Genomic DNA, 27,033 nt, shown 5'->3' with positions numbered 1-27,033 from the left:
GATGAATGAAAACAAGCGTCGATCGGGGTCCTCTCCCCCTCCCCGCCGCCTCCGTGCGTGCGAGTACAGTCGCGCGGAATTCGCGAAATTGACGCATCCGCACTGGCATTTTTTCCGAGTCGAATTCACACACCAAATGTACCTCTATTTACGATTTCAGCCAATCTAAATCCAAGATTTGGCTGAAATTTTTTCGGTCGGAGGGGAGGGGCGTCGCGGTGGGGGAAAGCTCCGATTTTGAAATCGTGTGCGGCTTCAGTCGCGCTCGTGACTTCAGAAGGGAAGTGCGTAGCCGCATACACCCTTAATTTTTCTGTTTTTGTGTCATTTTTTCGTTTTTTTGTGGATTTTTTGTGACAGTGACTTTTCCGTTCTGTTTTGGTGGTGAGTTCGGGAAAGTGTGGGAGTTGTGACCGGAAAAGGACATGTAACACCCGGATCGTGGACAAGGTACAAGAAAAAAAAACTCACACCCCCGGAGCGAAAAATTTCGCTTCCGTAAAAAAAAATCCGAGCGCTTCCTAGTTGTGTAATCTCATATTTGTTGAACTTTTAAACAAAGATTGTAAAATTCTGCAAATACTTCGCTACTTGTTATCATTTGTTTGTTTTTCATTCTTCGTCAGCATTTTATTAATTACATTATGACCCATTTATTAAAAGCGCCAATCAAAGTGATTTTATAGCTTCGACGCTACAGTTCCGAAATCGCAAACGAATCGGATCAATTTACAACGATAAGATTTTAGCGTGACAACACGGGCACGACCTGCTCATAATTTCGATTGTCTTGTAATCGCAAGCAAGAAACTCGAAATCGTCCAATTAAAATCGTTTGTAAACGATAAAACACTAAACCATGTGTTCACGTCTTGGAACGTAGAAACACAAGTTAGATCATTTAGTGTTTAAGTGGACCAATGAGGACAGTTTTACGGCGATAAAACCACAGGCGGCTTTTAATAAAGTTGTTGCAAATGGTTGACTCTCTACTATAAATATTTATAACAAAGACCAATTAAATTCGATGTTAAAAACGCACTCGAAAAGGCGAATTTCGATCCGACCAATCGGGGCGGTTTTTGTGTGATAAAACTGCAGCGTGGTTTTGATATTGATACTATCACGATAAAATACTGTAATTTACATTCCGACAATGAGCGGTTTTATATGATAAACTTGTAATATAGGAGGCTATTTGTAACATTGTTTTAGTATTGATACTCGAAAGATAAAATACCAAGAGAAATGAAATAATGAGCCAATAATCACTTCTTATTATCAATCAGACAATGAAATTATTTCTGAATTATAGAATACTGAAAATTAATTATGGAGGTGATAACATTTTTAATTGAAAAACTCGATAATACCAACGCGATAATACCGTGAAAATTACTTTTTTTTTTTGGCGAAACTGCTTCAAATTTAGAAGGCGGTGAAGTACTAGATCAACATCTAAATCTCATTTGTTTTTGTAAAGAAGTTTGGTAAAGTAAAAATCAACAAAATTTTCAATTTCATTTTTAATTTCAAATGAAGGAAGGTTTGATCATTACCGAACAGTTTGTGTCATGATCAAAGTTTAAAATGAAGCTTAAAAACACTTATTTCTGATCACATGCCATCAAAATCGTATAAAAAAAGAGACATCTTTGATTGGAAATAGTCAACGAAACGGTCAATCATGATCAAAACCCAACTAAAATTGGTCGAAATTAAATTGTGTTTATATAGTAGATAATATCTAAATCAAGTGGTTTTTGAAAAAAAAAACTTTAATCATTTGTTTGATCCACAATTAGGTAATCAAACTCAAAAATTTTTATGAAAATACAAGGAACTACTTTAAATCTAGAAGGCGGTGCAGAACTAGATCATCATCTAAAACTCATTTGATTTTGAATTAGATGCAAGTTTTGTAAAGTAGTGATCAAAATCAGCAAAATTTTACGGTAAAATGAGGGAAAATTTGGTAATCACCGAATATATTCAGAAGTGCTTTTAGAAGTGATCAAAATTTAAAAAGAAGCATAACACAGTTTTATCTGATCACATGTAAAATCGTATAAAAGTAGAGACATCTTTGATTGGAATTGTCAATTAAACGGTCAATCATGATCAAAATCTAACTAAAATTGGTCAAAATTAAATTGTGTTTAATAATAATGTCTAAATAAAGAGGTTTTTGAAAAAATCATTATCATTTGTTTGACCCACAATTAGATAATTAATCAAAGTCAAATTTTTTTATAAAAATACAGACCTTTTTATTATAACAATTGAACGTTTAGAATTTGATCATTTTTTTAAATATTTATTTGAGTTTTCGAAATGCACAACAAATAATTAGATTTTGATAATAACTGATAAAGCGATGAAAATCTATAATTAAAATTATTTCACATATATTCTACAAAGAAATTTATTGGATCAAATCTTGGTATTCTAGATCAAGTGCTAGAAAATTAGAAATATGAATGCACATTCGTTTTTGATGATCGTCCAAGTTTTTTAGAAGCAATCAAAATCTAATCAAAGAACATGAATATACAGATATATCTTTTTTTTCAAAACGATTTCCTAAAAAAATCTAATTGGAATAAATCAAATCATGACGCGGTTATTACTGAAGAAGTTTGGGGAATTTTTGTCTTGATCAAAGTCCAAAATTAGTAATTAACTCTTTGATTTTTGATTATTGTAATTATCTTTGTTTTTTTTAAATGTAATCTAAATCTGACCAAGTGTAATAAAACAAGCGAAATCTTTGATTTTATAACAAATAGGTAAGGTAAATGTTTGTGATCATGATTTTTAAATTTTGTTGTTGATCACCAAAGTGCAATCAAAATCTAAAATGTCAAATGCAGTCTTAATGATACTTAAACCTGTTATCAAAATCTAATCGTTTATGTAAATATTGATCAATTTTTTTTCTGCATTAAAGCTTTAATAAAGTTGTTCTAAAATTAGAATTGATTATACATACATACTGGAAATATAAAATTAATGTCTACCGTAGTAATAAAAAAATTACTTTTTGGATTTGATCAAAATCTGTCTGCACAATCCACAATTATATTTTTGGCGCTGAGATTCCTCTATATTTGGTGGGGACCGAAATTCTAATCATTCAGTGATTATTAGAGGTAAAATCATATGATCAAAATTTGATTTTTTTTTTATAGTTTGATCATGATCAGATCAGTGTTTTTCTTCGTTTCCATTACAGATTTTGATCAGGATCTCAAAAACCAAGTTCACATTTTGTTATATTTCAATCATGATCAAATTAGTGTATTTCTTTCGTTTACATTGTAGATTTTGATCAGAATCCCAAAAACCAAGTTTGCTTTCTTTATACTTCGATCAAATCAGTGGTTTTATTTTGTTTGCATTGTAGATTTTAATCAGGATGTCAAGAACCAAGATTTTTTTTTAATTTAGCTCATGATCAAATCAGTTTTTTTTTTCGTTTACATTGCAGATTTGGATCATGATCAGTAACCCAATAACTGAGTTCGCAAGTTCTTTTTTCAATTTTGATCGTGATCAAATCAGTGTTTTTTTTTTCATTGTAGATTTTGATCATTACTTTAAACCAAAGTGTAGACTTGTAGCGGAAACGTAAAATTTCCCCAAATTCTGCCGGTCAATCGCTCCAATTAGAATAGCGCAAAACAAAGCGTCAATTCCGGTTCCAGTTCCTTGTTTGCGTCCTCCTACTTGTCAAATTGGGTCATTAAAATGTCAAAGCAATGTCGCCACGTTGCCAAATTTTCCTCCCGTCTCTAAATTCTTGATTTATGAAAGTAATTAAATTTTTCCAATAAAAATCATAAGCATAAATGTTGTAATTTGTCACCGCGCGTTTGTGTTTTGATCGCCATCTGTTGAAAAGAAAAGGTGAAGGTCAACTTTTCAATATATTAATTATCAATTTGCTCATGATTTCATGTAGGAACGTAATTTGTTAACTATTCCATAAATCTCGATCCAGAAACAGTGCTGCCACAACATTGAAAAATCATAATTTCTCTTCCAAGGATTTTTGTGATTTATTTGTTTGCGTTGATTCTTTACGACTTGATCAAGACGTCATTTTTGTCATCCGTGCGACAATTAAAGGAAAAAACTCGAGAAATAAACGAATTGGCGCAATATCAAGGGAAAAGATTGAGGACATCCGTATTTACGTGGGAGAAAGATAAAAAAATATCAGTTTCCTAGTTTTGAAGAAAGAAAGTGAACTCCGACTTGTAGTATATTATGGTAGCTATTTTAATTTGTCTATATAAATGTTAATTTAAAACGATAAAAATCGCTACTTGAAAACTAATTTGTGGCCATCACATCTAATTAAAATTTATGAAATATTATTCTTCGAGTGAGGAAGTCGGTGGTCGGGTTTTTCGGCTCGGGCGAGGAATTTCATTTCGATTTTACAAAAACTGGCCCCGATCGCTCATCTAAAACGCAAATTTCAAAATTCGCGCCAAAAATAAAAGTCGTCTCGTGATCAATTTTGATCATTTTTTTTTAGTTTAAATAAATTTTAAATTTCGCGCCAAAAATAAAAGTCGTCTCGTGATCAATTTTGATCATTATTTTTTTTTTAGTTTAAATAAATTTCAAATTTCGCGCCACAAATAGTCATTTTTGATCCTCTCGCCTTTAATCAATTCTAGATTTTGATTATCAAACAATTTTTCGGAAATCAAATCAAATTGCGACTACGATTTCCAAACACTTAGATCAGATTGAATTACTTGAATTTAGATTTTGATCATGATCGCTTCTAGTTCTGGATCAAATCTTCTTTCTTCACGATACTATGTATTGATCAGAAATCGGCTGAGTTAGAATTTCTGTTGATAGTTTAAATTCAGATTTAGATCATGATCACGATTCCAAAATCTAGACATAAAATCCGAATAAGACAAAAATCAAAATCTATAATGTGTTAGTAGTCTAGTTTAAATTTGCTAAGTAAGTTTTTGGTAGATCTAGATGAAAATCCTTATCAAAATTGGGGTTTTATTACTTTTTACTGTTTTTTTTTATCGATCGAATTAAATATCGATTTAAAGTTGATCTAGATGAAAAAAATTTTTCCTCAGATCTAGATGAATAAGGTCGAGTGGTATTGTCTAAATCTGAGAGAACTTTACGTGTATTACGTGGTAAATTTTGAATTTGTTTGTAAAATCAGTTCTCTTGTTTCTAATTTTTCAGATCTAGATTTAGATTTTGATCAGACTGTGCTCTCGCTCAGATCTAGAATACCTAGAAGAAATCTTAATCTTTGCATGTAGCGACACTAAACTAAAAAAAACCTGAAAATTTTCAACAATTCTAGATCTAGAAGAATTTACATTTTGCTATATTTTACCGCACAGAACTAATCTAGATGCCGTTTCAGTGATCGTTTTGAACCCGAAACCGCCGCTCTTTTGTCTCCAAATATAAATAGTCGTAACCATGCCAACCGAGCTGACGCTTTCTGGTTTAACGCGTCGTTTACCGCCTACGCCACTGACTTCTTTCGGCACCGCATTTATTGGGGTGGATTTACGCCGCCGTCTCGATTGTGTTGCCCCGCCGGCATCTCAAGCCATCGAAAATCCTCTTAAATCCGTCCTAATTTATAATTTTTACGAAATTCTAAGCAAATATTTGCGCGTTGAAAGCGCCGCTAGAAAAACATTGTTGCAATCGTAAATTCGCCGTAATCTCACACGCGGCAGCACCGAATTATTTAAACAATTTTATTGCAGTCCCCAATTAAGTTCATCCACGTTTCTAGTAGAAAAAAAAAATAAGACGACGAAAAGCGATTAAGCTCCCCCGTTGATGATGTTATTTTATGGTGTCCGGTAAATATAGCAATAAAACGGAAAAATTTAATGCGTCTTTGGGATATAAAAACGGCGTTATCGGTGTCGTCCGTGATGTCTTTTAAAGAGCATTCCCCGAAAATTCCTCAGGTTCGTTTTAAAACGTGTCGGACAAGTCTGAGGCCAGCAAAGAAAAAAAACAGACGTAGGAGTGTCTCCGAATTTTGTGGCTTAATTCGGACCGAAAAGGAAAAATGCGAAAATTTTCGATTTTATTGGATTTTAAGAACTGGTTTCGGACGTAAATTCCGAAGAACAATGATGCAGTGGCGGAGCGAAAAGAACCGATTGAATAATAATTTTTAGATTAGCGCTGTTTATCGATGTTATTGTACTCATTTAGTGGCTTTTTATCTTTGACTTTTAATATTCCCATTTTATTGCGCTCTCTTAATCAGTGTGTAATTCAATCGGTTTTATGGCAAAATCTAACAAAAAAGAAGTATTGTTGAGCACACATCAACCATTTCAACGAAAAGTTAATTTTTTATAGAAGATCATATAAAAAACGCCTACTGCGATTTTATTTCTTTGAAATGTAGGTTTTCAATTAATTTTTGTTATCATTGTTTTGTTTTTAAAACATATATTTTGATTAATTTTATTGGTGGAGGAACATATAATTGTTTCACGCTTTAGTTAAAGACAACAACAATATCTGACTTGCAAGATAACAGTCAAATTCTAGATCTAACTTGCTAATTTCATGTACTTATCGTTTACCGCTGAATTTTTATTTCCATTATTGTCTAAAACAATCACAAACTTCGAGTTCTAGATCTTAGCAAAATTTGACATCTGCAAATGTTCTTCTAGATCTCAAAAATCTATCCCACACGTTTAAACCCCGTTTTTATTTAAACAAATTGTATAACTCTATACAAAATCTAAATCTGCGTCAATTGACAAGTCTAGGTCTAAATGGTCAAACACGACTTACGGGTCCAGATCTAGATGAACAACATGGAATTCTATGCAAAAGTCTGAAATTGTTGTAGATAATACTTAATAATTCTGGAGTTTGTCATCTAGATTTGTAGATTATTATAGATGTGGGCATTTTACAGCATTGAATCTGCAAGATCAAGATTCTATAAATCCTAACAAGGCTTCTAGATTTAGAAGTTGGGCAATTTTCTGGTTACGTTTTGTCAAATAATTCGATTTTTTAACATCAAAATCTGTAGATTTGCAAAAAAAAAATATTTTTTGATTTGATATCCTCATTTTACAACTTTAAATCTAGATAAGATCTTAAAATTTCTACCAAAGTTTCTAGATCTAGACGAGAGGCAATTCTCCAACTACATAATTCGATTTGTTTCAACCGATTTTGGCATGTAAATCTGTAGGTTGTAGATGTGGATATCTAGATCTTGGGAAAAAACTAATTTCTTAATTGATTTGGTGAAAATAACATTTTACAAATTTGATTCTAGATAAAAAAAATTTATAATTCTACATCTAGAAATAGATTGTAAATGTGCCCATCTAGATTTGTGATAAAAGAGTTATTTTTTGACATCTCTACGTTTATTAATCTCAACTAAAAGAAAAAACTCAAGCTTGAATCTAAATGAAGATGTTCATAATTTTTGCATAAGTTTTTAGATCTAATAGGAGGAAAATTTTCTGAACTTATTATTTCACGTTTTGCCAACAAATTCTAATCATTTCAACGAATTTTGACATTTAGATCTGTAGATAATACTAGAACTAAATTCGGCGAAAAACGCCATTTTGTATCTTGACATCATTTTATAGATTTACCAAATTCAAATCCTTGAATTTTGATGGAGATTCTGATAATTCTAGCAAAGTTTCTAGATCTAGAAATTGAGCAATTTTCTGATCTGATTACTTCACGTTTCGCCAAATAATATTTCATCAAATTTTGACATCTAGATCGGTTGTATATGTGGACATCTAGATTTTGAGAAAAAAAAACTTTTTAATTGTTTTGGTGTAAATATTATTTTAAAAATTTGATTCTAGTAAAACTTCTACATCTAGTCGTAGATTGTAAATGTGGTCATCTCGATTTGCGAAAAAAAGAGTCATGTTTTTATTTGACATTTCTACGTTTATTGATCTAAACTAAAAAAAATGCAAGTTTGAATCTAGATGAAGATGTTCATAATTTTTGCAAAAATTCTCAATCTAGAAGGAGGAAAATTATCTAAGATTATTTCACATTTTGCCAACCAATTCCATTTATTTCAAGGGATTTCGGCATCTAGATCTGTAGATTTTAGATCTTCATTCGTCGAAAAACGCTGTTTTGTGACATAACATGTTTTAATAGATTTACCAAATTCAAACCTTTGAATCTCGATGAAGATTATGATAATTCTAGCAAAGCTTCTAGATCTGAAAATTGAGAAATTTTCCGATCTGATTAATCCACGTCCGCCAAATAATTTGTTCGATTTAGTTCAACAGGTTTTGACCTCTAGATCTGTTACTTTTGACGTATGACTGTGGCGAGCGAATTTACCTGCAAGAAAACCAAAAAATTGAATCTAAATGCTCATTATTCTATGAAAGCTTTTAGATCTAGAAGTGAGGCAATTTTCTGATCTGATTACTTCACGTTTCGCCAAATAATTCGAGCCCGTTGCATCAGATTTTGGCATCTATAGCTGTCAAAACTAGAGCAGTTTAGGCGTTCGATTGAAGCAAAAATTTGCTTGCAAAATAATCCGAAAATTCTAATTGAGGCCTAATAAAATATTGTCGGGTCGAAAGGAACTTGATATAGTCACACAACCGGTTTAAAATGCTCATATAAACGCAATAACAATCGGTATTTACGGCTGTTTGGAGTATCTGTGAACTTGAAACAATATACAGAGTGTCAACAAACAACGAGATAATTTATTTCCAAAATAGAGACGTTTGCTTCTTCGTGAATGAAAGGTTGAAAACGTGAACACAAAACAGAAGATAATTCATTCTGAACCCGAGCAATTTTTTAACGTAAATGAGAATATTTTTAAACGGCGCTCTAAATTTAGACTTCTATTTACGTAGTGTCAAAAGCAGCACAACTTGATTGTTTAATTTTTGGAATTTAATTAAAAATTTCTCTTCGTAACCCGAATTCCTTCTTTCTTCACGGTTCTGAAGAACAATTTGTTCGTTATCTCTCAACATGAGCCAACATCAATATTAAATTTCCGCAACAAAGCAGTGGAATTTTAAAACGAACATTTCCGAGCTCCTGAACACGTATTTAAACCATGACGCATCAGCGACACAAAAACTTATTAAAATTTCTTGGATTTCTTCAAAAACAAAACGCCGAAAATAACTTGACACATTCATATATCATTCACGAAAACGCGAAACTCTCCAATTTTCATTTCATTAGCCGAACGATTACCGGACTTTCAGCGAGATTTATGGATGGGTGGAAATACCATCAATGGGTCCTCGGCGTTGCGAAATGGGTCACGTGACACTCAATGAAGCCGTCTGATGTTTAATTAAGCGTAACGCAGCATTACACGACATTCTTGGGTTATATGGGATTATGGTAAGTGGAGTGATAATGGTATTGTTAAAACCCACATCGGAAATTTGAATAAAATGAAAATTTATAAGTTGGAAATGGGTTCGGCGCGGCTATTACAAAATTTATATTAATTATTGTGCGTTGGAGCACGTGCCGCCACTGGTTTAGGGAGGCACAGGGAATTTATGGTGACTCGGAGAACCTGTTTAAATTGAACCCAAAATTTCATTCCGTGAAGAATGTGCCGAGTCAGGCGAATTATTCTAGAATTTGACTTGAGCTATAATCTAGTCCTAGATGACACCATCAGTTAATTAATCACTGCGTCCAGATCTAGACTAAATTTTAGGGTTCTTCAGATCCAGATGTAGATAAAAAAAAGGATCGACCATCTGACTATCTAGAGCTAGACCAAACAACTACTTCATTTGCCTTAAAATTTAACTCGAAAAAGTCAATCTTTTTAACTATAGGAACACCGAAAATTGCAATTGTAAGATTTTTTGACTACTAACAAATATTCTAGGCCTGCTATAACACAAACTTAACGAAATATGAATTCGAGTTGACAATGATATCAATTGAAAGACAAAAAAAAATAGTATGATTTCAGGCGAGCGGCCGAGAGCCGAGTCGTAGTTCGCAGTGCTACCAACTCTTCAAATTATTATTTATGTTGCCAACATTGTTTAACAAATTTCTAGGCTTGTTATAACAGGATTCATTTAACTGGGTCCAAATTTTGGTTGAAATTAATAATCCGAGGCGAGCGGAAGCGAGCCGAGTCGTTGTTTACAGCACTGCCAACTCTCTAAATTATGCTCAAGAGATTTTTGGAGTAATGAAGAGAAATTTTAATTTCGAATTTTTCTCATTTTAGTGACACAGTTCTATTTGACTTTAGATTATGAAGAACTGTTGGCAACATTGTAAGACTTCTTATTATAGTAGTATTTTATCTGTTTTTGATTAATTTGATTAATCTTTAAAGCCAGCTATAACACAATAAACGAAATATTAATTAAACTTGGCTCCAAAGAAAATCAGATGGATCCGAGGCAAGCGGTAGCGAGCCGAGGCGTAGTTTAGCACTACCAACCCTCTAAACCAAATTGTCAATAATCAAAGAAATTTAATTATCAAGAAAATTGTTTAAATTTTGAGCTCGCATTGCATTCATTTTAGTGTTTGTGAGGTTGTAGATACAGAATTGTTGGCAACATTGTAATTTTTTATTATAATATGATTTTACCCGTTTTTGATAATTTTGATTAGTTCTTAAGGCCAGCAATAACACAATAAACGAAAAATGTATTCGAGTTTCCTCAAAAATTAAAAAAAAAATACCCGAGGCGAGCGGCAGCGAGCCGAGGAGTAGTTTACAGCACTACCAACCCTCTTAACTAAATTCTCTATGATTAAAGAAATTTTGAAAAAGAAAATGAAAAGTTTATATTTTGAGTTCGCTTGGCACTCATTTTAGTGTTTTTCGGGTTATATTGAATTGTTGGCAACATTGTAATGCCTCTTATTATAATAGTATTTTATCTTATACTGACTAATCAAGGCAGCTATAACACAATAAACGAAATATTAATTCGACTTGGCCCAAAAAAAAAGATTATATTATTTACAGTACAACCAACCCTTCAAACTAAATTCTCTATAATCAGGGGAATTTTGGAGAAAATGCGAAATATCAAAATTTGAGCTCGAATTGCACTCATCTTAGTGATTTTGGGGTTATATAGAATTGTTGGCAACATTGTAGTTGCATTCTGTCGCTTTTTGACAGTTCTGACAACTACTGGAGGTCTGTTGTTTGTCGATTAACGAAATATAAATTAAAATTAATTAGAAAAAAAGTTGCATGGATCCGAGGCGAGCGTAGCGAGCCGAGGCGTTGTTTACAGTACTACCAACTTTCTTAATGACAAAAAATTGAAACAGCAAAAATTCTAGTTTTGTATTTTGTCGAAAAAAGTCGAAAGCAGAAATTTTCTATAATTAATATCTTCATTTTAACGTATGGCTAAGATAATGAATTCCTTGACGTCCGTGTCAATTTCGCCATAAAACCGCCAAATTACCATTTTACGTAGTACGAATCATAATTTTCCCTAAAAAACTGTTTACCGAAATCGTAAACTTTTCGCGTTTCGAACGAAAAAAACCAGTTCCGCAAATATGTCATATTTAATAATTTACATAAAATTATGTTTCAACCTCGTCACTTTTCCGATAATGAATAAAAAAAACAAAGAGCCGGGGCCCGAAGTGAACGTTCAGATTAATCTATTCTAATTGTTTTTTTGTGAGCACAGCCGTAAGAATACACCCAATAAACCTGAAATATCTCAACGAGAGAACTCGTTTTCGGTTTTTTCTTCGTGTTATGATTGATTCGAGTCCGTTCCAGGAAAGAACGAACTTATCGAAATCGTAAAAGGGCATTCCGAAAATTCCGATCGAGGGGGGCTATGGGCGCGTCGCTGTTCATCTGTTCATCCACGGCTCGCTTGATTTATAGAAAAATCATTAGAATATTCGATGTTAATTCCGTGACGTGGAAAAATAATAATAATGATAAAAAAGAAGTCGTATTGTGAACTATCTGGTGTATCATTAATCATTCAAGGGTTTTACATTTAAATAAAAGAATTGTATGGATCATTTATCAACGTGGTTAATACAATGAACAAGCAAAACGATCGTTAAAATTATGGAAATAAGTTTGTATTTTTTCCGTCTCTCTCTCCTGTTGATGATAAGTTTTTTTTTAATAAGTGTGTTTATAATGAAATTGTTAAACAGACGTAAACGCTTCATGGACAAGAATAAAACGCAACCTACTTAGAATTAAAATTATATTTTATTGTATTTAAAATTTACAGTCTTCTGGGATATAAAATTTTATGGGTTTTCTGTAATAAATTCTCCATTGCGAAGAAAAATTAGTTTTATTGAAAATATGATTTAATGTTACTAGTTTACTTTTATTATCCCAAGATATTTTATACCGGACTTTATACCATATATGTTTTAATTCCGTCTGTGAAATACGACCGAGCTGACTTTTTTCTGGAAACGCACAGATAATAGACCTATAAACATTGTTGTGTGCACGCACCTTAACCATAACTTGGAATGTATTATCCGACCAACAAAAAGACAAAGCGAAAATGGAACAGGGAATAACCAATCTAAGCTTTTATTCTTCGCCCATATCTATATCATTACGCTGTAAAATATACATAAACAAACAACTAAAAAGATCGGATCTAGATGGCCGGTCGCACCACATCGTTAAACAAAAACTCCGTCTAGATCTGGATCACATTACCTTCTCGTCCTAAAAGCAACAAAAGTCGCTTCAGATTCTCTTCTTGATCTGAGATGTCTCAATGTTCTTCTATTGAAAAAAAAATGTATTCTACAAATTAAACACTACAGGATCTATTTTTTTTTTATTTTTGAGTTCAATAATAATATGCCTGAAATCATGCAAATTTCTTCCGTTTTTTGGATAAGTTGAATACGAAAATATGTTGTTCTGTAGATTTGAGGATGATATGCCCGAAACAATGCACTTCTTTGGCATTTTTCTACCGGAAAATATGCCTAATCCTACTCTAATTTATGCCTTAATTTTATGAAATAAAAATTTCCGGAATATGCAGAATATAAGGTCAGTATAATATGCCCAAAGATGTGAAGAAGCATTTTCATCATTCACCATGTGTCTGAAAATATGCCCAATATGTGGCCAGCCTTCTTCTACGAAATATGCGTTCTTTTGAAACATTCTAGGGCATATATTTGGGAGTAATATACCTCTGATTCATATTGAAATTGAAGTGAAAATGACTGAGGCACAAGTTATTGCAAAATATATCTAATTTATATGCCCGAATATATGCTTCTTCTTAACTTATATTTAAATGTGTGTGTGGGGTAATCTCCTCTTTTGGAACACAATTATCTAACATTTTATGGAGCAAATAATTCACGAATCGGTAAGGCAATAAATTCATTCTATTGGGTAGTAAAAAAATTCGCATTTTAGGCCTAAATATACAAACTATGCCCAATATGTGGACAGTCTTCTTCTACGAAATATGCATTCTTTTGAAACATTCTAGGGCATATATTTTGCGAGTAATATGCCTCTGATTCATATTGAAATTGAAGTGAAAATGACCGAGGCACAAGTTATAGCAAGATATATCTAATTTATATGCCCGAAAATATGCTTCTTCTTAACTTATATTTAAATGTGTGTGTGGGGTAATCTCCTCTTTTGGAACACAATTATATAACATTTAATGGAGCAAATAATTCACGAATCGATAAGGCAATAAATTCATTCTATTGGGTGGTAAAAAATTCGCATTTTATGCCTAAATATTCAAACATATAAAAAATATGCTACCGTTTTTACCAAAAGGGTCCAAATTAAGTCAGTTTACTGCACATAATTTGTCTTAGATTTTCCGATGGATAGGGCTTGAATGACTTTTGAGACATAATACTGTAATACATATTTAAGTTCGAATTTAGCGAATTGAAAGAGGCCCAATCGCCGCTTCTTCCTTTATTTTCTAAGGAAAAGTGCAAATAGACAGAATACGCTACTTCTTTGCTTCTTAAAATCTACATCTAGATCTGTCATTTACATATATCAGAATTGACAATTTGTAAATGTGAACTCTTTAGTCTAAGTTTAGATGTGTGAAATCTAAATTTTACAAAAGTCTAAAAATTGGTACGACTCCATCTCGATTGTTGAGTTGAATTTCGGCCCCATATTTGCTGATTTTGATCTAGATCTATAAAAGGCAAGATAGATAGCGAATCTATACCAACGTAAGATGATTATCTTGAAGCGACTTTTGTAGGTTTAGATGTGGTCTAATCTAAACAATAACTTGATCTAGATCTGGATCTACTCAAAAATATAGTTAAAGAATAGGCCTCCATGTGGTGGCTTGCGGTGCTCCTGTTTCACAGGAAAGTATTTTTAGCGTTTCGATTAGCATGAAAACAATTTCGCACTTTTCCGCAGCCATAAAGTTCAACCTTGACACCGGTTTTCACCCGACGCAAGTAATTAAAATCTTTTGCGCCCATTCCTATGACAGTAATTGATTGTTAATAATTGACGAAATGCTCATTTTTCGCGAAAGTGTCTAGGGAAAGCGGTGAAAATATTGTATAAAATCGTCGACGTAACGAGGCTAAACCTCCTTTTCGCACGTTGTCCAATCAACGCCTTTTCAGCAAAACTGGATCCGGTCCTGTCGCCGCATCTTACAACGAAACAATGAGGGTGATAAATCCATTAATGTCGTAAAGAGGGGCCAGGGAAAAATTTCGTGTAATATTTCATCGTCGCGCTCTCTTCATAAAGGAAACATTGAAAGGGATAATTTTGATTTTTTCGGGGGTTGTAATACAGACACAGATGGTCGTATGCAAATTCGGAACCCTTGCACTCTGTGTATACACACCGAATTTAAATAATTCACTCGATCAGACGTGGATTCGACGCGAACAAATGGGAAAATGTCGACGATTCAATTGGACTACACGAGCGAACAGTTGCTCAATAAATCAACTTTTTTAAAGTCGATATTAAAAATTTTTTCTCGGCTTGAATTAGACCATTTTTATCCCCTCGATTCACATAAGCCGATTAACATGGAAATTCGGACGACGGCGATTTTTCAAAAATCATCTCGGATTCTATTAGTGTCTCTATAATTACGGAGATAAATCATCGAACGGCTTTAATTTGGTTTTGAAGGAAATTAGTCACGCGAGGTTTTACTCGTCTAAATCATTTTTGACTGGCTCGTAAATCATGAAGTTGACGAAAAACGGACTCGGATTTATTCGTTTCCGGGTTCTGTATGGAGACGTCAAATTAGCAAAGAAAAAATTTGGTAGGCTTTGGAGCCTCCAGGCGTAGAAAGACGACTTGATTTATCGTTAGATATTAACAATTGAGCAAAAATAACAAGTTTGTAAGACATATAGTAGCAGCAGTGGTCCCATTGTGGCTCCTTGCGGCACACGCGGAACAATCGACTCCTGTTTGTACGAATTACGAGCGCTGATACGTTATCACACTTCAGCACCGCCAACTCTAAAACTTCGTCATTTTCCAATCAATTACTCTTATCTCCACTCCATTACTGCCGTTTAATCCAAATGAAGTTTGTACAACACTAAACCGACTCCTGCGACACACTTTCGACATTTTTTCGTGTTGGTGTCGTCGTTACCGTCCCGATTTGCAGCCTCTAGAAGACAGAGACAACCAGCTCGGCAATTAAACATTTTTAGTGTCACACCGCGAGCGTCTAATAAATATTTATGGCATTGTTTAAGTTATTGTTCTGTTCATATTAGGGCGTGTCCATAAGTTTCAAACGTTTATTACGTCGGGATTTCTACGTTTGACCTGGTTTGCCCACGTTTTCGACGGATATTCAAGTGTGCGTGATGTCTTCGCGTTTTCCGCGCAAAAATCCGATCCGGGTCAATTTCTACGACTTTTTGACAATCGGGAGAGTTACGAGCTGCATTTATTGCAGTTTCTACAGAATGACTTTCTTCGAGTTAAGCGATTCGAAACGGTTTTATGGGTTTTCGCGAAATTTCAACTGACGACTTCGGGGAAACTGGTTGGTGATTTTTCTTTTTCTTTCTGTTGCAGGGATGTCTGGATGTTGGCTACAATGGCTACAGTTACTTCCGGGCTTCTGTCTCCAAATTCGTATGGTCTGAATCCAGGTAAATACCAAAAAAAAAACACGAATAGTAGTGGGCCTAAAGTAGCACCTTGCGGGACACCAGACGTTTTTACGTTTTTAATCAAAATCGCGTTGTAATTACCGGAAAAAATCGTAAACATCCTGTCATAATTTAGTTTCTTATACGAAATTTGCCACCAAAGAAGCACAACCAGTTTCGAATGTTTATAAATATTCATCAGAATTAAAATTACATATCAATCTGTGTACATCATTAGTATAATATCTTCCATCTGTACTACCGAATCGTTCACAAAATTAGATGTGCTTTGAGTGGAAGTCCGCATTGTTGAATAATAATATGCCCGAAAAAATGCAGATGTTTTGTAGATTTGGGGATAATATGCTCGAACTCATGCACTTCTATGGCATTTAGTTGCTTTCTGCTAGAAAATATGCTCTATTTATGTTCAGTTGGATAAAATGAAAATTACGGGAGGATAATATGCCCCAAAAATATACCAGGGTGTCTTATTTTCGGTCAGGGAAATATCATTTTTAAGTAATAATATACAAGATGAGAATAATATGCCTATATGTCTCAAAATAAGCTCAATGTGGTCAGTTTCCTCCCACGAAATAATTAGTGTTATTTGGCAGTAATATGCCTCTGATTCATATTAACATTGAAGTAAAAATGACTGTGTTTAGTGAGTTATTGTAAGATATATCTAAATTGTATGCCCGAAAATGCAATTTCTTAGAGTATATTTGAAAGTGTGTGTGTGGGGTATACCCCTCTTTAGGAACTCAATTATCTAACATTTTATGGAGGCAAATAAATTCCTCCTTCTGAGTGTTAAAACTTCGCACTTTATGCCTGAAAATACGCAAAAGTATGAAAAAAGTGCTCCAGTTTTTATTAAAAGGAGTTTAAATTCTATTGTGTCATAATTTGCGGTAGATTTTGCGGTGCATCGGGCAAGAATCCAAGCGAACTAAGAGGCATATAAAAGTGTAATATTAATGCTCGAATTTAGCCGGTTCGCCCGCCAGCACCCCAAATAAAACTCGTGAATACCGTTGAAGTAATAAGCCGAGCTGTAAAAACGGTCGAAAACGTATAAAATAACATTTGGTTAACGTGAACGCGATAAATAATGTTAAAAGTATGCGCAAACAGAGCCGAGCGGCCGGTTTGCTTTCTCGCTCAATTTGTTTTTTGGTCCTGTCAAAAATTCACTTTGGTCTGCGTTCAGTTTTTACCCAAATATTTCTGTAAATGAATACGACAGAACGTGACGGTTTTACGAAATCCAGTAAAAAGTCGGAGGAATTCGTCCGACGATGCGGAGACTCACAATTAAAATTTTCGCTTCTCGGAATCGCGAGGGACGACTTTCTGGACACGACGAGACTTTTTTTTTCCACCCATTTCCCACATGAATGTGCGCTGTTGGCGGAGAGGAATTTCGGAACATTCGGGGAGTTTTTCGGGGCTGGAATTTCGGGCGGCTATAAAGTTTTTCGGTCCGAGGAGCAACGATCGAAAAATTCAGCCAGATCTGACCCCCATTGAGTTTTCTTGGAACGCGCTTTTCAGCGATGAATCACAATTTCGCACTTTCGCCACTTTGTTGTTACTAATTCAATCGTCGTTTTTGCATTCCGTCGGTGTAATATACAGGGTGTTTGTTGTAAAAATGCCGGGGCGAGTGTGATATATTTAACGTCTTAGCTCGTTGCGCGCACCCACTCGCTCGCAAGAATTTGCATTACACATTCACAAATCAGGTTTCTCTGTCAAAAATTTCTCGGAATTTATTAATACAATAATGAAGACACGTAATTAATTATTACCGCCGTGATCACGTGGATAACATTCATTCATCGCTTCATTATGCATGGAACACCATGTTTTTCAATTGAACAACAAATTGAAGGCACGGCCATGGCAAATTCTCTTTCACCTTTCCACACAATGGCATTTACAAATATACAGCGTGTCCCCAACATCCATAAAGAAGAAGCGCTGAAAATGTAAGCACCACTTTGAGCTTTCTTTAATTACTTAATTTAATTATTTAATTAACCGGCGCAACTGGTTTCAGATCCTGAATTTTAATGTCCGTTCAGTGGCGTACCGAATATTTTCGAGAACGTGGAACTTTCACACGATTTTTATGTAAATGGCACTTTTTAAGTATGTAAATCGGATTTATTGCCGCTGTCCGTATTGACCGCGAGCTTCTTTTTCCTTAAATTGTGAACGTATTGTTTTTGGAAACATCATAACTCGTTCCGTGACATTGGTTTTTTGCATAAATTTGAATAAATTTGGAAACTAATTTCGGACGGAGAGAGGTAATGCATCAAAAAAAAAGAGGATTTTGACGTAAATAATGTGCTTTTTTTGGGTGGCTTGAGATGGTTCCTTGAAGCTGAGATGCGGAGATAAGGATTGGCAAATATTTATTACAAAACGGTGAAAATGGTGAGCGGAATGGTAATTTATGGGCTCGGATGGTTCGCGGCCAAAAAGACGGGCGAATGGGCGAATATAACGTTTTCTTGGGCTGCTTTATCAACCTCTTCATCTAGTCTAACTCTTTTTTCTCTTGCTTGGCCTTTAGCTTAATTTCTGTTCTTTCTTCATTCTTAATTATGATTGTTTGACATATTTCTATCTCTTCAAACAAATTTTTTTTTTTTCATTTTTTCAAATTGCTTTGTTTTTATTCTTGTCGATGGTTTCAGTGACTAACTTTGTGTTTCTTTTGCAGACCAAGTGGCGGCCAAGATGACCGCCGAGAGCGCGAGCTACGACGGATACCGGGGCAGCCAAGTCTTCAGCACCTCCACATTGAACTCGAGCGACTCCGAACCGGAACCATACCCCTCCACCTCCCCTAAAGCTTCCGATCAACCAAAACGCAACAAAAGAAAAAATTTCAAACCTCGATGTTCGAACGTCGTCTATCCCGACGATGGCGAAACCGCATTAAACCTAAGCGAATTCGCCAGCAATGACAACATCAACAACAACGTCCGACGTCGTAAGACCCTCGCGACACGACGTCTCGTCGTCGACAAGTTCTCTCCAATGGATCTGAGTAAGAACAACGACAGCGACAATACAAATAGTAATAACAGCGACACGGATGAATACAACGACGACGATAGCAACAAAATCCCGACGAGTTTCTCGATACAAGCACTAGCAAAGCCGCACGTTTCGGACGCGGGCGTGCAACATCAGGGCCAAGTTAGCGACATGAGAGAATACGCGATGAACACGATGAGGGAGTTGTTGGGGATTTACGGCCTTACGTCGGAGGTGGCGGAGAGCATCTCCAGGCAGCTGCCCATCGCCGCCTTCAGCACCGGTAAGTACAAATATGGAAAAGCACAGAGTTTCGACTACTTTTTTATCATTTCTTCCATTGCGGCCTTGAATGGTGTAAGTGGATTTTTACGGGCTTTTTAACGCTTTGTTCGACGCGCACCGGGCCAGAAAGGGTGCTCGCATAAAAGGGAAAGGTAGACGCGGTTTTTTGAGGTTTGAGATGAAGATGGGAGGGTTGAAGGGTGGTAATGAAAGGCGTAAAATCTGCTAAAGAGCGGATGGGAAGAGGCTGCACTTAATTGGGGGGTTTTAACGGAAATTAGGGCAAACAAAAAATGGGGAGAGTAAATGAGGGCGATCGATAAAATGAAATTGGCAAATTTGACGAGATGACTAAGCCCAGACAATGTTTCTTTGTTGGCTGTTATCATGTTGCTTGCGGTATCCTGACTTCTCTTATTTTATTTTTGATTTTTCTACTTTATTCTTGATTTTTTTCACTTCATCCTGACTTTTCTACTTCACTCTGACTTTACTTACTTCATTTTGCTTCTCCTAGTTTGACTTGTGACTTATCTACTAAATTTTGACTGATCTATTTTATCCTGACTTTTATTGTCTATTTACTTCATTTTGCTTCTTCTAATGTAATCATATCAGCCTGACTTTTTTAATTTATCCTGATCTTTCAACTTTGCTTCTAAGTTTTTTCTTTTTCTCGACTTTTCTTCTAAATTTTGGTTTTACTTCATCTAGACTTTTTTACTTCACCCTGCTGACTTGTGTTCTTCCTTCTAACTTTTCTTACATTATCCTTACTGTAATCTGACTTGTTTTTATCAGCCTGATTCTTCTACTTTATTTTGACTATTTTTTTCTGGCTTATTATCTACTTACTTTATTTTGCTTCTGGTTGTGTGACTCGTTTTTATCCGGACTTTTTACTCAATTTTGACTAATCTATTTTATCCTGACTTTTATTATGTACTTCCTTCATTTTGCCTCTTCTAATGAGTTAAATCAGCCTAACTTCTCGAATTTATCCTGATCTTCCAACTTTACTTCCAAGTTTTCCTTTTTTTTCTGACTACATACATATTGTTTTTTATTTCATCCAGAATATTTTACTTTACCCTGACTTGTGTGCTTCATCCTGACTTTTGTTACTTCATCCTTACCGTAGTCTGATTTGTTTTTATCAGCCTAACTTTTCTACTTTATTCTAACTAATTCAACTTTTCCTGACTTATTATATACTTACTTCATTTTGCTTCTTGTTGGGTGACGTGCTTTTATCATTCTGACTTTTCTACTCAATTTTGATTGATCTATTTTATTCTAACTTTTATTATCTATTTACTTCATTTTGCTTCTTCTAACGGAGTCAAATTATCCTGACTTTACTAATTTATCCTGATCTTCTACTTTGCTTCCATTTTTCTCGACTTTGTTTCTAAATTTTGTTTTACTTCATCCTGAATTTTTTACTTCACTCTGACTTGCGTACTTCATCCTGACTTTTCTTACTTCATCCTTACTGATGTAATGTTACTTGCTTTTATCAGTCTGACTCTTCTACTTTATTCTGACTTATTATTATCTATTTACTTTATTTTGCTTCCTTGTTGGATGACTCGTTTTTATCCAGACTTTTATTATCAACTTCGTTTATTTTGCTTTTTCTAATGGAGTCAAATCAGTCTGACTTTTCGAATTTATCCTGATCTTTCAACTTTACTTCCAAGTTTTTCTTTTTTTCTGAATACATATTGTTTTTTACTTCATCCAGAACTTTTTACTTTATCCTGACTTGTGTGCTCCATCCTGACTTTTCCTACTTCCTCCTTACCGTAGTCTGATTTGTTTTTATCAACCTGACTTTTCTATTTTATTCTAACTAATTCTACTTTTCCTGACTTATTATCTACTTACTTCATTTTGCTTCTTGTTGTGTGACTTGCCTTCATCATTCTGACTTTTCTACTCTATTTTAACAAATCTGTTTTATCCTGACTTTTATTATCAACTTTCTTCATGTTGATTCTTCTAATGGAGTAAAATCAGTCTGACTTTTCTTATTTATCCCGATCTTTCAACTTTACTACTAAGTTTTCTTTTTTTCTAGACTTTTTTCTAAATTCACATTGTTTTTTACTTCATATAGAAACTTTTACTTCACATGGATTTCATCTTGACTTTTCTTATTTCATGCTTATCGTAGTCTAACTTGTTTTTATCAGCCTGACTTTTCTACTTTATTTAAACTAAATTAACTTTTCCCGACTTATTATTTACTTACTAACTTTTCTACTTCAGCCTGACTTTTCTTAAACTTTACCTTATCTCAGATTGATCTACAGCAGTCTGGCTTTTTTAGTTCGTTCTGACTAATTATTGACTTACTGCAATCTTAAAATAATTCGGACTCGAACAAAACCGATCAAAAAAGTAAGCAACATTAAAATTGCGTAAAAACCGAAAGTAAGCATCGGAAGTCGAGCGTGAAATCCAACCTTGTCAATGAAACCGTCAATAAAATAAGTCCACCCAATTAGCATAATTCCCATCTAAATCCGAGTTTTATCTACTTTTCCACCTGATTGCCGCGTCAAAATGTCATTATAACTCTCATCCATTTCATGAGTTGATCCTGCAAAAAAAGGTCGAATCGATTTTGGAAACGAGGCGTTGTCACCCCAAACCGTTTAAAGTCCATCAAACAAGTGCCATAAAAAAGTGACAATCAACAATTTAAACAAACCCAACAAACAACCGGATTCTGATGCTGGAAGCTAATAAGAATTTGGCCGAATCGGTGTTATTTTTTCACTTCCTTTCGGCTAGAGCGAGATGGAAATGTGAATGAACTCGAATTAATTACGATATCGGGTGAATATTTCTGAAAACTTTCTAAACTCATATGTTGTGTGTGTATTTCTTGTTTTTTTTCTGCGCTCTCGAGTGGTGTTTATCGTCGTGGCGACCATTCAAGTGGTTTTTTGATGGAAAACAGACTTAACGTCAAAAGTAACGCCCATTAAATTGCTTCGGAGCGTTAATAAGTTGTTTACTTTAGCCTCGAAATGAGAAATATTATCCACAATGTGCTCGGTCATAGCTGAAAAACCGAAACAGACGCTGGATCTTCACATGTGTTGCTTGTTTCTTCTAACAATCTGGCAAACGTGCCAAATTTCGAACAAACAAAACCAATTGAACATTAATAAACAGTTAAACAAATAGCCCGCTAACTGTAAAAAGATGACGCTACGAAAACAAGAAAAAAATCGCACAATAAAAAATGCGATCTGGGTCAAATCGAGGCGACGCAAATCCGGCGAACCTCGCGGATTTTTCGGGTTATGTAAGGCGCTGATGAGGCACAATTCTAACATTTCCAAAGCATGGATGGGAAGTATATCATGCCGCCGCGCTGTCCAGATCTGAACCCTGGTGAATCGCCGTACTCCCCCCCACTCCGCCGGATTTGCGTCAAATCTCATAAAAAGTGATTAAGTTGTTCGCTGTGAACTTTCCACCAAACCTATCACCTACTTCTCATGTTTTACAAAGGAAAATGTTGCGCTTTTAGAAATTCAGAGCTATTCGCTCTGGAATGTGGTCAATTATTTAAATTGTGAGGGAAATGACCAGATCGATTCCAATTAAACATTTTTTGGCTATTTTCGGATAACTGTACCGAACAATCTGTCATGTGAGGTGAGGTAAGGAAGGAATTATGACATCGGAATATTTGAATATGATTATAAATTCTGGTGGGTTTCGTCATTTTATTTAAATTGCTTTTGCACATTCCGATTGTTTGCAAAGTTGGCGATTTCGCGGAAATCGGGAACGGGTCGTGGAAAAGATACAATCAGAAAATTGCGAAACTACGTAAAGAGGTTGGACGTCAGAAATTTGGGTTTTACGTCGATTAATAGATTGATTTGCATTTATTCATCGGGAAAAAGTTTCTTTTATTAAACTGCTGACACTCAGAAGATAAGTATTTTAGTGACTCAATTTGGGACAGGTTTCTGAGAAATGAAGAAGTCTAAGTTTATTTTTCCACCCTGACTTTAAGATGCATTTTTTACTTTGTTTTGTCAGTCTGCCTTTGTTTCTTCAATCTGACTTTCTTACTGTGATCTAATTTTGTTTCTTCAGTATGATTTTTTTACTGTGATCTGTTTGCTTCTTTAGATTGACTTTGTTTCTTCAGTCTAATTTTCTTACTGTAATCTGTTAGCGTCTTTAATCTGACTCTAAGTTTTTCCTTTTTATCGACTTTTCTTCTAAATTTTGTTTTTTACTTTATCCTGACTTTTTTACTTCACCCTGGCTTGCGTACTTCCTCGTAACTTTTATTACATCATTCTTACTGTAATATGACTTGTTTTTTGTCAGCCTGACTCTTCTACTTTACTCGTACTTTACTACTCTTTTACTTTTTCTGGCTTATTGTCTACTTACTTTATTTTGCTTCTTGTTGTGTGACTCGTTTTTAACCTCTTTTTACTCAATTTTGACTAATCTATTTTATACTGACTTTTATTGTCTACTTTCTTCATTTTGCTTCTTCTAATGAGTTAAATCAGCCTAACTTCTCGAGTTTATTCTGATCTTCCAACTTTACTTTTAAGTTTTCCTTTTTTTCTAGACTTTTTCTAAATTCACATGGTATGTACATATTGTTTATTATTTCATCCTGAATAATTTTACTTTACCCTGACTTGTGTGCTTGATCCTGACTTTTCTTACTTTATCCTTACCGTAGTTGGATTTGTTTTTATCAGCCTGACTTTTCTACTTTATTCTAACTAATTCAACTTTTCCTGACTCATTATCTACTTACTTCTTTTTGCATTTTTTTTACTGTGATCTGTTTCCTTCTTTGGATTGACTTGGTTTCTTCAGTCTAATTTTCTTACTGTAATCTGTTAGCGTCCTTAATCTGACTTTTTTCCTTCTGTCTGACCTTTTTTCTCAGCCTGACTTTGTTTCTTCAGTCTGACTTTGTTTCCCGGTCTGACTTTGTTTCTTCAGTCTGAAATTTTGTCTTCAGTCTGACTTTGTTTCCGCAACCAAACTTACACTCTTCGTTCAGTTCAATTTTTTGTATTTTGTATCAGATGTATTTATTCTTCAGTCTGACTTGCTCTAGCCTAACTTTCTTTCACCAGATCAACTTTGTTTCTACAGATCGACTTTATTTCATCAAATCGACTTTGTTTTTTCAATTCAATTTTGTTTCTTTACCCCAACTGTGTTTCTTCAATTTGACTTAGTTTGTTAGGTTTGATTTTCTGTCTTCAGATTTTTTTGGGCTTCATTCTGACTTTGTTTCATCAGTCACACCTTTGTTCTTCTGCTAACGGTTTAACTGCAACCTGTTTTTCCTTCTTCTCTTGATTCTCTTGCTCCAACCTAATTCTCTTTCTTCAATATGACTTTGAGTCTTGGGTCTGATTTTGTGCCTGCAACCGGATTTTTTTTCTTCAAACGAATTTTCTTTCTTCAATCTGAGTTTCTATCTTGTATCTGTTTTTTTCCTTCAGTCTGACTTTCATACTTCGATCTCACTTTCTTTCTTAAATTTGACTTTATTTCTTTAGTCTAATTTTATGTTTCTTCAATTTGACTTTGTAAAGGTAAAGACCCTGACTTGGTTCTTCAGTTTGATTCTTTGTTTTCAGATGTAGTTTTTACTCAGTCTGATTTTGTTTCTTCAGTCTAACTTTCTTACTGTAATCTAACTTTGTTTTTTCTGTCTGATTTTTTACTGTAATCTATCTGCTTCTTTAGTTTGACTTTGTTACTTCAACCAGACTTAAAGCTTTCTTTCAATCCGATTTTCTGTCATCATCTGTCATCAGGTTTATTTTTTGTCTTTATTCTGACTTTTTTTCATCAGCCAGATCTTTGTTCTTCTGCTAACGGTCCAACTACAACCTGATTTTCTTCCTTCTCTTGATTTTCTTACTCCAGCCTAACTGTCTTTCTTCAGTCTGACTTTCTTTCTTCAATATCTGACTATGTGTTTTCGGTCTGACTTTGTCTGCAAGGAGAATTTCTTTCTTCAATCGGATTTTCTTTCTTCAATCTGACTTTCTTTCTCCTGTCTGTTTCTTTTGTTCAGTCTGATTTTCTTACTTCAATTGCACTTTCTTTCTTAATCTGACTTTGTTTTTTCAGTCTGATTTTCTGAATCTTCAATCTGATTTTGTTTCTTCAGTCTGACTTTCGGTCTTCAGGTTGACTTTTTTCTTCTATCCAATTTTTTATCCTAAGTCTGACTTGTCATTTTTCTTCAATCTAAATTTCTTTCTTCAGCCTGACATTCTTTCCTCACCTTGCGTGTCTTTTTTACGTAAGCACCAAATTTTTTGCATTACACTGTTAAAATAGAAGATTAATATTCGACAAACTTGAGGAATTTCATGAAAATCGCGATAACACCATACCTTAAATATCTAACAGTTAATTCGTGTTTTTACATATTTTTCCACACAGTGCAACATTGCAATCATAATTAACATTTCCTCTTAAAACAATGGCCAATTACGGCATCTACCAAACATTCCAAGTCTTCCCAACATTTCCATTAACATTAAATATTCGAATGCACATAAATTCAGTAGAAAAAATTTCTTAATCAAGCGATAATTTGCCATCGAAATGTGAACCACGTCGAGAATTTGCCGCCGTTCTGAGTAAACTCGCCTTAAAATTTTTCAACCAAAAATCTCAACCTTGACGTGTAACAAAAAATCCCGGAAAATTACACACATCACACGTCAAAAGTAATCTCGAATAACTAATTACGAGCGTTCCGAAAAAATGAAAGAACCACTCCTATCCACACAAGATTACCGTTAAAAAACGCAGAAATGTAACAAAATTATCTCTCGTTTCACGTAATTTTCGAGCTACGTCAGCGCGAAAAAACGCTAGTAATTATACATTATAATATAATTTTCGGGACCGTTACGGACCTGCTTTGGGCTAAATTCCAGATGGAATGTAATAAATCTAGTGTTACACTTATTATTACGAATTAATCGAAAACTCGAATGAAACAATGGGGTTTTATAATGTAAATGTTCGAATTTGATCTATAAGTCTAGTTAGCTGTGGCCAGAAACCCGACTTCGACTGTTCAACAACGGCCAACTCGACTCGTATTATTAAAGAACACATTTTCAATTTATCATAAATGAGATGGTATCTGTTTCGGTGGCGTGAGAGAAACGGAGAGATACCAAACCCAACAAACCAGAGAAAGACACACGTGACGGTCTGACATATCGTATGAATAATTAGACATTTGAATATCGAATAATGACGTAGACGAAATGGAATTTTTACATAGTCACCTACGAAACGAGAGCTTTTGTTGTGCTTTAGTTTAATACCAACTTTTAGTAATTAAAATATGTTACGACCATAATCGCACGATTTCTCCGGTTGGCAACACTGCGCTTTTGTTACTAGGGGGAATTAAATCAA

General features: G+C 34.4%; 1 protein-coding gene across 2 annotated transcripts in view; it reads left to right on the top strand.

Annotated features, from left to right (window-relative positions):
* Positions 1–241: 241 nt before the first annotated feature.
* Positions 242–27,033, top strand: part of LOC148177148 (zinc finger protein castor homolog 1-like) — a 53,743-nt gene continuing 26,951 nt past the window's right edge. For both annotated transcript variants that reach the window (XM_088031751.1, XM_088031750.1), the window contains exons 1-3: positions 242–450; positions 16,139–16,215; positions 18,959–19,561. In XM_088031751.1, the coding sequence (XP_087887877.1) occupies positions 16,149–16,215; positions 18,959–19,561 (670 nt within the window). In that variant the 5' untranslated portion in view covers positions 242–450; positions 16,139–16,148. The remainder of the gene's footprint in view (positions 451–16,138; positions 16,216–18,958; positions 19,562–27,033) is intronic.

The sequence above is a fragment of the Gnatocerus cornutus genome, chromosome 3 (genome assembly GCF_029298725.1).
Source record: "Gnatocerus cornutus isolate USDA-ARS CGAHR chromosome 3, icGnaCorn1.1, whole genome shotgun sequence".
NCBI classification, from domain to species: domain Eukaryota; kingdom Metazoa; phylum Arthropoda; class Insecta; order Coleoptera; family Tenebrionidae; genus Gnatocerus; species Gnatocerus cornutus.
Note: the sequence above shows the minus strand (reverse complement) of the source record. Positions and strands in the feature narration are given on the sequence as shown.